This window comes from Bos indicus x Bos taurus, chromosome 19 (genome assembly GCF_003369695.1).
Source record: "Bos indicus x Bos taurus breed Angus x Brahman F1 hybrid chromosome 19, Bos_hybrid_MaternalHap_v2.0, whole genome shotgun sequence".
NCBI lineage: Eukaryota > Metazoa > Chordata > Mammalia > Artiodactyla > Bovidae > Bos > Bos indicus x Bos taurus.
Genome location: NC_040094.1, coordinates 11660927 through 11675554, shown reverse-complemented (window position 1 = coordinate 11675554; position 14628 = coordinate 11660927). Strand labels below are relative to the sequence as shown.

Sequence of the window (14628 nt, the reverse complement as noted above, 5' to 3'; positions counted from 1 at the left end):
AGATAAAAGAGAAAACATAATTTTGAAGAACCTGGGATAACCCAATTTATGTATTACATAAAGAAGTATTACTTTACAAAGTTTCGCTATTTCTGAGTAAAGGCACCACTTAAAATTATACTGTCAGTAGTACTTTTTTAATTACTTGTGTTTAGAAAACAAATTTCAAGTTCCTTTGTTTTGCTTAAAATACCTGCATTGCAACAGGAAAGTCATTTTGTGCTTCTGGAGGAAAGAAAACATCCACTGCCTTCTTTGGAAATGGTTGGTTCCCTGTTGGTGGTGTGCCAACTTCAATGATATGTAACTGTTCAAAAGAAAAGTAAAACTTATGATCAACTGCTAAAAAGGACCATAGCAGCTTTATTTGTGAAAACAACCAAATGTCCTAAATAGCTGAACTAGGCCTGGAGTGCTGTGGTTCGTGGGGTCGCAAAGAGTCGGACATGACTGAGCGACTGAACTGAACTGAAACTATATGGTAACAACCATACTATGGAACACTCCTCAGTAATAAAATGAACTTTCAGACACAATGTCCAGTGGAAACACATAAAAAATGGCTACTCTTCATAAGATCGCATACTATATGATTCAACTTATAAAGCATTCTTGAAGAGACAGAATTTCAGAAATGAAAAGTAAAGTAGTGATTTACAGGGGTTAGAGATGGCAAGCTAGCAGTAAGTGGTTGTGACTATAAAGGGGCAGCAAGAAGGTAATCTTTGTGGTAATGGAATAGTATGTATCTTCAATCTATACATGACAAAATTACACAATTATATAATTGAACCAATGTTGATTTCTGGTTTGTCAAATGTACTAAATGGCTATGTAAGACGTAACCATTAAGGTAAACTAGGAAAAGAGCACAGGATCGTTTCCCACAAATAATATGTATTACTTCAAGATAAAAATTTTAAAAAGTCAGTTGAACAGCTCAACCACATCTCAATCTACCTTAAAGAATGGTAAAACAATACACACAAAAATGCATTCTCATGGCTTTCGATTACAATTAAATTTTCCAAATAGAAATCTAACTGAAGTTATTAAAGTCTTCTCTGCCCACACCTACTCTAAATACAGATTAAGTATAGACTCAACATGAGTAGTCGCTTTAATCACAGACACCTCAGAAATTTGGATGAGAACATTCTGGTTTAAAATGTCTGATGCTGTACATCAGCAAGCAATGGCAAGAGAGAGCAAATAATGTTAATGGAAGACTACTATATATTTTGCTTAGTCATGTGAGGAATGGACTTAAAAAATAACTCGGTTTCCAAGATATATAACCATATGAAAGTTACAGGGTCTCATCCTTAATTAGAATGACTAGCCATACTGAAAAAATTGCCTTCCCTTAAAAAAACCATGGCCGACTATAAAATATATAGCACAATATATCAAGTAAGCTCAAGAACCTATAAACTGGTTTTCTGATACTACAAAAATTATACACAAGGTTTTTTCTTAGGAGGACTTTTCAAAAAATGTCACAGCCTTATGTCTTAATTAGTGCATCTAATTTCTAATGTATATGGGTTTTTTGTTTAAAATTCATCAATTCAGATCTAAATATCTAAATTGTATTTTTTATCATTAGCCTACTGAGAGGCTGGTAGCAACATTCCTTGGTTCAGGGATTATTACTCTAAACTTTTAGGGAGAACGCTACCTCTGTACGTATGTTCCCGCCCAGATTACAGGTTACTGATTACTGTATTTTAAGCAATCTCGATCTTGATTTTTTAAAACTACTTAGCATGGAAAATATATTAAGACTTCAGAGAACCTGCTATGGCGATGAGGAGAGCAGTCAGACTGCGTTTCCAGGGGCAGTCGTGCCAAGCGGGCATCCAGCAGTGCAATCGCAGCAGCAGCAGGGCCTCAGAGCTCTGCGCCAGGGCTTCTGGCTGCTGCCCACTCTCCCTTATTCCTCCTAATTCTCCCAGCTTGGTTCTAAACCTTCTTAGCTAATGCAAACTACCCACTATACCTTCATTATTAAACTTTATGCTCTAAGCAACCATCCCCTGTTTCTGTTGTCTGCAACTAAGAACCCTGCAAAGCACTTCAACTTGTCCAAGTGATTTCAATGTAGTCAGTGTTGAGAAGCTCTGATTTAAGGCAACGGTACTGAAATTGTGGTCCACTCTACCTAGTCATCTACAGCATTTAAAATGCACATTATGAGCTCCACTTACTGAATCAGACTCTCTAGATGGAAGGCATACAAATGTACATTTTAGCCACCCTAGTGATTCTTAATGCACAGGAAAGCCTTTGGTAAAGGCAATGAAATAAAGTCTATAAACAGCAGACACAAACAAGTTGCTTAAGAAACATTCACTTTAGACAAGTATCACCAGAAACAGAATTTAAAGAAATTAAATCACCACCAATCTGAATGTTAAAAACAAATTAACAAAAGAGAAGACTATTTTGGAATCAGATAACAAATTAATTAGTAACAGAAAGACAAAAGGCAAATTCTCATTAAAACAATTTCCAGAGGCAAAACTTACCTTCCCTCCCGCTTGACCCCGTACTGCAAAACAAAACAACGTTGACTCTTCTGCATTGCCTTCCATCTTGAATTGTGCGAAGCTAGCCGCGTGTCCCTCAATGGGCTGAGACACTTTCCTATCTACAGAATACAACTGCATAGCTCCCACCACACGATTTTGCTACAAAAGATCAAGCAGAATAAAGTTTAGGGTCCCAACGAACCAGTAACTTTCAGATACAATAATCAGTGAAATAATTAAAACACTTTATCATCTTTAGAAGGATTTACAATTCCTTTTCTCTCAATGTAGATTTGATACTTAATTTAAAATTTAGTTGCAAACATTCTATTAAAGCTTAACATGAATGTTTAAAATGTGCCTCACATACAACCATCTTTTTACACTATCCTTTTTTTTAAAAAAAAAGAAAGATATAGGAGTACTCGGAGAAGGCAATGGCACCCCACTCCAGTACTCTTGCCTGGAAAATCCCATGGGCAGAGGAGCCTGGTAGGCTGCAGTCCATGAGGTCGCTAAGAGTCGGACACGACTGAGCGACTTCACTTTCACTTTTTCACTTTCATACATTGGAGAAGGAAATGGCAACCCACTCCAGTGTTCTTGCCTGGAGAATCCCAGGGACGGAGGAGCCTGGTGGGCTGCCGTCTATGGGGTCACACAGAGTCGGACACGACTGAAGTGACTTAGCAGTAGCAGCAGGAGTACTCATTCTGCAGTAAATATCCACAATAAATTCCAAATCACTCAAACTCATTCCCTCAACCCGCAGAGAGGACCTCAAAACACCTTAAGAGTACTCCAACCTGTATGACAGTATAAGGGATTAAACCAGCAACTTTTATTTCTTTTTAAAAAAAAAGGGGGGGGGGGAGTCAGATGGGCAAAGAAGATCCAATTTCAAAATAAACTACATTTCAAGCACATAAATTCTCTAGACCTTTTCTTTATTCAAAACTAGAAAAATGTTACCTGTGCAGATATGCCAGTCAGAAGTAACCACTTTTGCTTTGCATCAGTTCGATAATTGATAATCTGGCACCCTGCGAGGCTAGAGTGGCGATCAAACATTTTCACCGGCTGCGACTCTCCTTCCATACTCCAATGATAAACTGCATTATCCGTAACAAGAGCAACCGTATTCAAAGAGATCCATTTCCAGAAGGTGACATCATCAGTCATGGTATGGGCCTTCATTTTACTTTTCATTTCAATGTTAAATATCTGGAGAGTTTTCCCAGCTAAAAACAAAAGTAAGAATTATGAATCACTAAGAAAGCAAAGCTCAAGATAAATTAGTATCTAGCTAGATCAGACTATCTCTGCATCAAAATCTGTAACTTCCAAACAAAATGGTCCTAGCGTGAGACTAATAACATCTACAGTAGTCACAGTGACAGAGCTGCAACCACTGAGGAGCTGGGACTGAGCAATCTACACCTAAACGTGAAGCAAAAACTATCACCTCTAATAAATACACTTGAAACAGATAGTATTACTTCCAAAGAGTTTTAAATCCCAACTAAAAATGAACAGCTCCCTTAATGATGAAAAACAAGTTGTAACCTTCATACTTAATTAAGAATGCTTACCCATAAACTTAATGGTTGGTACACAGAAAAAAAATGGTTGGTACACAGAAAAAAACAAATCTGATTCAAGCACATGGGGAAAACGTCTACTTTTTAAAAGGCAGCCATCCCCCATTCAAATATATCTTGTGGAAACTTCTTTGGAAGAGGATCTACTTCAACTCTACCTGTACCACTAACACATGAGAGAGGTGCATGCTACACTGTATTGGTTTAAGATACAAAGGGAAGGTAGAGGTGCTACAGAAAAGGAGAGGAAGACAAAGGAGGAAGGTTTCAGATGTTAATATATTAAAGGTAAGAACAAAATTCAAGCTTCAACCAGTTAAAACAGCAAACATTTAGTAAAAGAAGATGAAATCTGCTGTGAATGTTAAGAGTTCACTGAGTCAGATGCAAAGGTTTATACTGAAAATTTGAGACCCATCACAATCCAAAAAGTGATTTGGGTTAAGTTAATAGAGATCAAAGCCCACAGCTAACATTAGGTTGCCTAATTCGTATTAGTCCTTAGAGACTAAGGAAAACTCCATTCCTGAGCCTCAGAGAATTTGGCTCCTGAAGAACAAAAATTATAAGGTAGTAAGGGAGTGGGGGTGGAGAGAGGGATGGGACGGGACACAAAACATACAGCTTTGTACCACAACCCTCCTTAATTACTACATGGGTAAAAACTTCTTCCATAAAATGAAGAATGTTATCCCCATCCCACACAATATGTAAACCACAACCAGACTTGAACAATTGTGAGAGTTACGGTCCTGTTTATAAAAAGAAACTAAGGGATTTGAAACTGGATTCAGAAGGAAGCCATATTTGGGAATAATTTAAATTTCCTTTGTTTCTTCCCCAACCCCTAGTTAATTACATGTTTTATTCTTTATGTGAAAGAGGTTGGAGCATATGTACATGGGGTGTTTTGGGGAGGAGGGCAAGGGTTGACAGCTTAACTATGTAGTGTAGACACAAAGGCACAGATCTATAATGGTATTACTGTATGGGGCTCTGAAAACTCTTTCAATTTATTCTTTTTATAAAACAGGACAATAACTAATACAATCTAATTTAAGAAAACTCACCATCTGCACACATAAGAAAGCATTAAGAAATGTGATAAAATAACAACAACATTAAAAATAGAAAAGAATTATGAGAAAATTAAAACGATGGCCTTATAATAGAGGAATGAGAGCTGTTAAGCAATTGAATTTAAATTCTTTAAGGAGGCTGAAGGGAACTTACTACCTTAAATATGTACTGCAAACAACAGACCCCTGCCACAGAACAAGTATCCCAGGTAAAATCTGGACCATCTTTCCCAGAGATGAGATCAACTTCTATCTTGCAGAGATGTAACAATGACTTCTTTGAGTATGTTTTCAGTCCACCCCTCGCCCAATCAATTTAATTTCCAAACAGTGTCACTACTAAACACAAAATATAAATCATGTGGAAAAAACAAGTCTATTTAAATACTTCAGCACCTGGAACAAGTCACCCACAAATTTACCAAGAAATTACCAAGAATCTGAACACTTCCTCCTACTATCAAGAAGAAAAGCAACAAACCAAAAAACAGCCAACTAAATGTCTCTTTCAAGTTGAGATAGTTACCTAGCCCTCGTAAGAGTCTGTTTTAAATAGTCAATTCTACTTTCAGTCTAAAGTTCAAAGGAAAAAAATTAACGTAAGACTCCCAGAAAGTATGAGGGCCTCTGAACTCTGTTTGGACTGCCAGGTTGTAGAGTTAGTTCCCTACTATGACAATTAAAAAGTCAGTCTGAATAAACTAACACCATTGATTCCAAAAAGTTAATACCTACCTATATATACACACACACTTTTAAAAATCAGTCTAAGTTCAAGCCAGTTTTAGAATTCGTTAAATGTAACACAAACCTGACATATAAAAAAGACACAGAATGAAGAGCAAGTTTATCACCATAACAAAATTCTGCAATGTATAGTTGCTAATACTAGTAAAGTATATTTTACTCCAGAAAACAAATCACTAATTTCTTGTGTCTTCTGTAAATGGGGTTATGTTTTTAATATAATATTACCACACCATAGATATAAAGCTTAAATTCATTTAATCTAAATCTTAAAATTTTCCAAGTATGTGTAGAAAGTAAGACAGCTCACAGAATTATGCCAAGTAAAAGTCATGAAAATAGTTTAAAAAATCACAGTAACAGCTTTCACTTTGCAGATCTGTTTAACCAAACTTAATATACTAAAAAAAAGATTCTAATTACTGTATTTGAATAAATTCCTATAGGAAAAGTTTTAAGAAAAAAACACAATCTGTTTATACCTTTTAGTGCAATTACTTTGCTGGCTGGATTCATGATGGCGCTGTCTGCTGAAATTGGTCTTCGAATTGGATTACTTGGGTCATTCATATCAATAATTACCACCTGGGCCTGCTCTCCTACTTTCTCTCTAATGCAGATGAATTTGTCTGACTCCATAGTCAAGGTACTGAAGCCAATATTTGCTGGGTTTATACCCAGGTTCTGGAGCTGAGGGAAGAAAAAAACAAAAAATATTAATAAATCATGCTACCAAGTGAATTAGAAAGACTTGATATTCATGTGTGGTCATCATTACAAATCCTCATTTAACCATTACTACTTCAAGGTCAACATTGACAACTCCATTACACGGATTCAAATGAGGCAATTAATATAATGGACCTTCTCTCTTCCAACAAGTATGGTTTTCAATTGTTTTGTTATAATCCTGCAGTTGTAACTTGAGAGGTATAACCATCTGGTGACAACTAAGAGGAAGAACAGACAGATATAAAGGTAAGAGCTACATCTGAGAGGTAGCCTTTATGGGTCAAGGAACCTGAGGTAATCAATGTTTCATGGCTTGGGATTTCTGAACTATTAGATCGTCCTCTCTAATCCCCTTTAGGATTTAGTAGTTACTTGATCATATGTACTGGACTTCAGGAAACTGAAAATTATTGATAAATTATAGCATAAAATGAGAGAGTTAAAAATTTCACAGGGTTCTTGGTCTAAAGTAACTTGGATCAGCCAGAGCAGACAAGTAAGTTACAATACTTGGCAAAAAGTGCCAAAACAAAGATACGTAAGAGAGATCCAGTCAAAGGAAGCCTACAGGCAAGGCAGTGAATGTGTTCAACAGAAGTAGACTAGAGAACACACCACAGAAGGATGAGCACATATTAAGGCCTAGAGATATGAAAGTGTGGTCTGCTGCGGCTTTGCTGGTGGTCCACTGGTTAAGAATCTGCTTTCAATGCAGGGGATGCTGGTTAGATCCCTGGTTGGAGAACTAAGATCGCACATGCTGTGGGGCAACTAAGCCCATGTGCTGCTACGAAGACCCAAAACAGCTAAATAAATAACTAAAAAAAAAAAGTGTGGTCTGCTAAGGGAATTCTAAGTGCTCTTGTAACACTGGGAATAGAGATTATGTATGAAAGGTTTTTGGAGAATTAAGATTACAAACACAAGTATGGGCTAGACTGGTAAGATAGATGTACCCCAGTAAGAATCAGGAATTGATCCTAAGGAAACTACTTCAGGATTTTAACAAGGAAAATAATGGAATCAGATTTGCTTTGTGTATGCAGAAGCTATTAATTTGCTAAGCAAATATACAAGATCTAAAGATGACACATCTTTAAAAACTAGTTAAATATATAACTGAGAACAAGAGGAGAAGGAGATTTCTACCAGACTGGGTCATTTCTCTAGGTGACTAAATGTAGTATAATAGACCACCACTCAAAGGCTACCTGAAGGCTTTCTTAGCCTTGACCAGCGGGAGGGTTTTATTTTTTTCCTCCAATAGGTAACAAGTTCACATGGAACAAAATACAAACAAAAATTTTAAAGCAGGAAGATGAAAAAAAAATTTTTTTAAGCACGGGAAAAGAAAACTCACTGTCACTACTCTTTCTGGACCAGCTGAGCCAAGGTAACTGTGATGCATGCTCAGTCACTCAGTCCTGTCCAACTCTGTGCAACCCCACGGACTGTAGCCCTCCAGGCTCCTCCCCCGTCCACGGAATTTTCCAGGCAAGATACTGCAGTGGGTTGCCATTTCCTACTCCAGGGGATCTTCCTGACCCAGGGATTGAACCCATGTCTCTTTCACTGGCAGGTGGATTCTTTACTGCTGAGCCACCTGGCAAGCCCTAAAGGTAACTGTCTTTTACATAAATTATTCTGTCAAACTCTTCTGCTAATAGTGCTAAACTATAACCAGTCCAGGATTTCAAAAGAATACAACGTAAGATTAAGAGACTACATTGTAATTTCACTTCCCTCTTACACCTCAATGACTGTAGGTACAATGATAAAGTATAGTTACAGTAACTTGGTCACTGAATACCAGGGTACGTAACCAAGCAATTGTCTAACTATTAACACAAACATGGTAATAAAGTGGAAGATTAACTAGTTGTACAAGCTCAAGTATATGCTGTAGTGCAAGGCAAGTATACAAGCTGTGAGATATGTAACTTATAAGTGAGTTTGGTTACAACTTTATGAATTACCAATTTTCATTTCTTCCTAACTTTAACTTTTAGTGACACTGAGTTTCAGAACTAATGGAGGAAGATAAAGAAGTGGTCCTCAACAATCCATGAAGGGACCTTGTCGGGGGGTTAAGGGATGCCTTATGCAAACCAGGCTGTCTAATTTCATAAGAGGTGGATACATTTGTATTTCTGAGTAGACCAGTCCTCAGGCTCAAGTTTCATTGAGTTTCCTTTCCAATAATTAAAAAAATATTTCAGTAGATCCTAGAGCTCCCAGAACCATATACATAAAAGCAACAAGTTATCTTCTAAACTACTCTTTAAAAGAATTCTAGGCCTCTAAGTTACTACCAAAAATTCACCAAAAGCAATTTTGAGTCTCAGCTGTCACAGCTTAAATCCTACAATGTCTGAGAAAGTAAAAATAAACAGTGCTAATCAAACAGTAAAATTAAAACAAGGATGCAAACCACAAACACACTGAACTAAATGATTCCAAGAGATTCTTTTTTATTCCTCCACATAAGAGGTAGGTAGAAGACAACTAACTGTAAGAGAAGAAAACACTATGAGATAATAAAGAGGAGGGAAAATGGTAAGTCAAGAAACATGTGTTTTATTCTTTCCCAGATCTCCAGATAAATGCATCAAGAAATGTCTTCAAAAGCCAGCAGAGACCTTTAGCCTCATAGCTGTTTTATTTGCAGAAAAAAGCAAAGATTTGGTGCAAAGTGGGGGCACGTCCTGATACTTCTCCTCAATCTATGTAGTACTTTTACTTTTTCTCATTAAACACATTCTACCAAGAAAGCTGTGTATATATATTTTTAACCTTCTCTATCAACATTGTACTGCATATGAAAGATTTATACTTTATTAAAAAAAAATTAAGTAAAAACTAGATGGCAAATCCTCACCAATCTACACATTTAAACATTTTAAGAAGCATACTTAAGTAATGCCTATTTACATAAATAAATAGGAAACTTCTCCTTCCTAAAAAGTCTCTCCCAGTTGTTAGGATAAGTGACCTATTTCAATAGGTTAACAGAAAGTTACTTTTTCTCCCACCTCTTCAAATAAGGTCAGTAAGAATTTTTCCTCATTGCTGATACTTCTCAGTGAGAATGCCCAGTTCAGTTCAGTCGCTCAGTCGTGTCCGACTCTTTGAAACCCCATGCATTGCAGCATGCCAGGCCTCCCTGTCCATCACCAACTCCCGGAGTTCACTCAGACTCATGTCCATCGAGTCAGTGATGCCATCCAGCCATCTCATCCTCTGTCGTCCCCTTCTCCTCCTGCCCCCAATCCCTCCCAGCACCAGAGTCTTTTCCAATGAGTCAACTCTTCGCATGAGGTGGCCAAAGTACTGTGTTTCAGCTTTAGCATCATTCCTTCCAAAGAAATCCCAGGGCTGATCTCCTTCAGAATGGACTGGTTGGATCTCCTTGCAGTCCAAGGGACTCTCAAGAGTCTTCTCCAACACCACAGTTCAAAAGCATCAATTCTTCGGCGCTCAGCCTTCTTCACAGTCCAACTCTCACATCCATACATGACCACAGGAAAAACCATGGCCTTGACTAGACGAACCCTTGTTGGCAAAGTAATGTCTCTGCTTTTGAATATACTATCTAGGTCGGTCATACCTTTCCTTCCAAGGAGTAAGCATCTTTTAATTTCATGGCTGCAGTCACCATCTGCAGTGATTTTGGAGCCCCAAAAAATAAAGTCTGACACTGTTTCCACTGTTTCCCCATCTATTTCCCATGAAGTGATGGGACCGGATGCCATGATCTTCGTTTTCTGAATGTTGAGTTTTAAGCCAACTTTTTCACTCTCCTCTTTCACTTTCATCAAGAGGCTTTTGAGTTCCTCTTAACTTTCTGCCATAAGGGTGATGTCATCTGCATATCTGAGGTTATTGATACTTCTCCCGGCAATCTTGATTCCAGCTTGTGTTTCTTCCAGTCCAGCGTTTCTCATGATGTACTCTGCATATAAGTTAAGTAAGCAGGGTGACAACATACAGCCTTGACATACTCCTTTTCCTATTTGGAACCAGTCTGTTTTTCCACATCCAGTTCTAACTGTTGCTTCCTGACCTGCATACAAATTTCTCAAGAGGCAGATCAGGTGGTCTGGTATTCCCATCTCTTTCAGAATTTTCCACAGTTTATTGTGATCCACACAGTCAAAGGCTTTGGCATAGTCAATAAAGCAGAAATAGATGTTTTTCTGGAACTCTCTTGCTTTTTCCATGATCCAGCGGATGTTGGCAATTTGATCTCTGGTTCACACAGTCAAAGGCTTTGGCATAGTCAATAAAGCAGAAATAGATGTTTTTCTGGAACTCTCTTGCTTTTTCCATGATCCAGCGGATGTTGGCAATTTGATCTCTGGTTCCTCTGCCTTTTCGAAAACCAGCTTGAACATCAGGAAGTTCACGGTTCACATATTGCTGAAGCCTGGCTTGGAGAATTTTGAGCATTACTTTACTAGCGTGTGAGATGAGTGCAATTGTGCAGCAGTTTGAGCATTCTTTGGCATTGCCTTTCTTTGGGATTGCAATGAAAACTGACCTTTTCCAGCCCAGAACACTCACCAATTCTTCCCAAATTTTCCAAGGGTATATTAAAAAGGAAAACATCCCAAAACAATTCTGGTTTAGATGCACTCTCAAAATGGGGTCACATAAAAGGGTTATCATACTAGATATCTATGTCTAATGATATTTGTGTAGATTAAAACTTTAAAATACAACGAAGGGAATTCCTGGCGATCCAGTGGCTAGGACTCCATACTTCCACTGCTGCAAGCCCAGGTTTGATTGCTTGTCAGGGAACTAGGGTCCCACAAGCTGCACAGTGCAGACAAAGAACAAAACCCAACACACTGTAATGTTTTTAAACAGGTTTCATTTTCAAAACAACATATACTAGCCATAAAATATTCTAGTCAGTTATAAAGGTCTAATGGTGATGAAAGTGAAAGAGGAGAGTGAAAAAGCTGGCTTAAAGCTCAACATTCAGAAAACTAACATCATGGCATCCGGTCCCATCACTTCATGGCAAACAGATGGGGAAACAGTAGAAACAGTGGCTGACTTTATTTTTCTGGGCTCCAAAATCACTGCAGATGGTGATTGCAGCCATGAAATTAAAAGAAGCTTGCTCCTTGGAAGGAAAGTTATGACCAACCTAGACAGCATATTCAAAAGCAGAGACACTACTTTGCCAACAAAGGTCCGTCTAGTCAAGGCTATGGTTTTTCCAGTGGTCATGTATGGATATGAGAGTTGGACTATAAAGAAAGCTGAGCGCTGAAGAATTGATGCTTTTGAACTGTGGTGTTGGAGAAGACTCTTGAGAGTCCCTTGGACGGCAAGAAGATCCAACCAGTCCATTCTAAAGATCAGCCCTGGGTGTTCACTGGAGGGACTGATGTTGAAGTTGAAACTCCAATACTTTGGCCACCTGATACTGGGAAAGATTGAGGGCAGGAAGAGAAGGGGACGACAGAGGATGAGATGGTTGGATGGCATCACCAACACAATGGACATGGGTTTGGGTGGACTCCGGGAGTTGGTGATGGATAGGGAGGCCTGGCGTGCTGTGATTCATGGGGTCACAATGAGTCAGATACAACTGAGCAACTGAACTGAACTGAATGGTATATGAGCTATATACCACAGAAACTGAATCACAGACTGTGGAACAAACCATTAATAAATTCAGAGAACATGCTAAGCATCTACATACTTGCAGCTGTTTTCAGAGAATACACAATAATACTCAAACTGTCCACATTTTTTATCCTCTCAATTAGCAAAATATCACAACTTTTGAAGTTGTTTGTTGTTCAGTCGCTAAACTGTGTTGGAGTCTTTGTGATCCCGTGGACTGCCGCATGCCAGGCTTCCCTTCTGTCCTTCACCATCTCCTGGACTTTGCTCAAACTCCTGTCCATTGAGTCGGTGATGCCATCCAACCATGTCTTCTTTGGTCCCCTTCTCCTTCTGCCCTGAATCTTCCCCAGCATCAACATCTTCCCCAATGAGTCAGCTCTTCCCATCAGGTGGCTTAACTCTATTGGAGCCTCAGCTTCAGTCCTTCCAATGAACATTCAGGGTTGATTACCTTTAGGACTGAGTCATTTGATCTCCATGGTATCCAAGGGACTCTCAACTGTTGAAGCTGGGAATATTCTGAGATATTCTTGGAAGTTTCTATAATAAAGTATCTTTTTTAAACTTCAAATAATTTTTATTATTTTATAACTATTATTTATAAAATAAGAATATGGAGTAAATACCCTTCGGTCCAAAAAAAATGAATCTTTTTCTTTTTGAATAGTTGTGACATGCATATGACAAAGAATTCATTCTATACAAAAGGGTATGCTGCTGCTGCTGCTGCTAAGTCCCTTCAGTCATGTGTGACTCTGTGCGACCCCATGAACCGCAGCCCACCAGGCTCCCCATCCCTGGGATTCTCCAGGCAAGACCACTGGAGTGGGTTGCCATTTCCTTCTCCAATGCATGAAAGTGAAAAGTGAAAGTGAAGTCGCTCAGTCGTGTCCGACTCTGTGTGACCCCATGGACTGCAGCCTACCAGGCTCCTCCATCCATGGGATTCTCCAGGCAAGAGTACTGGAGTGGGGTGATAAACGGGTATAACTACTATTAAAAGGCACTCACTCAAAAAAAAAAAAAAAAAAAAAAGGCACTCACTCCACGTTTCCAGTAATACCTCTCTCCCGCCAGCAACTAGGGATACTTTTCCATCTTAGATACCCTATGCACAGGTTAAAATATATATATATATTTCCAGTTTCCCTTAAAAAGAAACAACACTAGTCTCCGTTAAAAAAAACCAAAGCACTAATGGCACATGCACAGAAGCACACAGCCACTGACTGCTCCCTTGTGAAGAAGTCACCAAACTTCGCAGTTTGTTTTGTTTCCAGGCTGGATTCTGCATACTAGTCTGTAAGTGGCACTACTCTAAGACTTGACACTTAAATCTAGTTCAGATGCTAAAAAATAAGTAGTCATCCATCCCTAGTTACCCACTGGGGATTGGTTCCAGGTGCCCTGGCAGACATCAAAAGTCCACAGATGCTGGTTAAGGCCTTTGTATGTATGGGAAACCACAGATAAGGAGAGGAGGGTTGACTGTAAATAGATTTTATGTTAATCAGCACACCCAAACTCTGGAGTGCCCTGGAATTATATTTTACAAATGATACAGAATTGTTTCCTTTTCCCCTGTCCCCCCAATTTAGATTACATGCCAAAAGACAAAAAAGACACTGCATTCTTAGTTTTGTAGTCAGAAACACTATTTCAGATTCCCCACAATCCAGAGAACACAGAAGGTTCTCCATTCAAATAGACAATTACCATACAAATGCATAACTCTGATTATAAACTACAAATGCCATCCAAAATCAGTTTTGTGGATTCATACGAGAAAAAATGTCTGGGTTTAGCCCTAGTTTTGCCACATAAATGACCAAAGGTAAATCAGTTATCTCTGTATATCTACCATTTCTTTATCTGAAACATGAGATGATAGTACATTTCCCACAACTGTGAGGATTTAACCGAAGTGCTTTCAGAACATAGTAAAGCCTCAATAGATACTATTAGCACATATAATACATGAGTACTCGGCCAGCTCAAGATTAGCTTTTTTTGAATTTGCATTTTATCTGCTTAATTCAGCTGTGCTAGAAGTTGGCTAAAACTCAGGGTGTGAATTTCTTTGAACTACTGATAAAAAGATTACTAGTCTCTCTGTGCTCAACTTAGTAGACACTGCATGTTTGTTTGTTTTTTCTTTTGAGAAAAGGAAATTACTCTTTAAAATTTCCAATTCTGCTCTTTAATTTACCCAATTAAAAGTCAGGTAGAGACGAGACTCTTCAAAATCACATAACATGGAATCATGTAATATATCCACGCCAGGTAACC

At 38.4% G+C, this 14628-nt stretch overlaps 1 protein-coding gene across 4 annotated transcripts in view; it reads right to left on the bottom strand.

Annotated features, from left to right (window-relative positions):
- The window catches only part of CLTC (clathrin heavy chain), a 70223-nt gene that overhangs the window by 40324 nt on the left and 15271 nt on the right, over positions 1 to 14628 (bottom strand). For all 4 annotated transcript variants that reach the window (XM_027517990.1, XM_027517991.1, XM_027517992.1 and 1 more), the window contains exons 2-5: positions 6444 to 6651; positions 3507 to 3775; positions 2532 to 2693; positions 194 to 307 (exon numbers count right to left, since the gene is read on the bottom strand). In XM_027517990.1, the coding sequence (XP_027373791.1) occupies positions 194 to 307; positions 2532 to 2693; positions 3507 to 3775; positions 6444 to 6651 (753 nt within the window). The remainder of the gene's footprint in view (positions 1 to 193; positions 308 to 2531; positions 2694 to 3506; positions 3776 to 6443; positions 6652 to 14628) is intronic.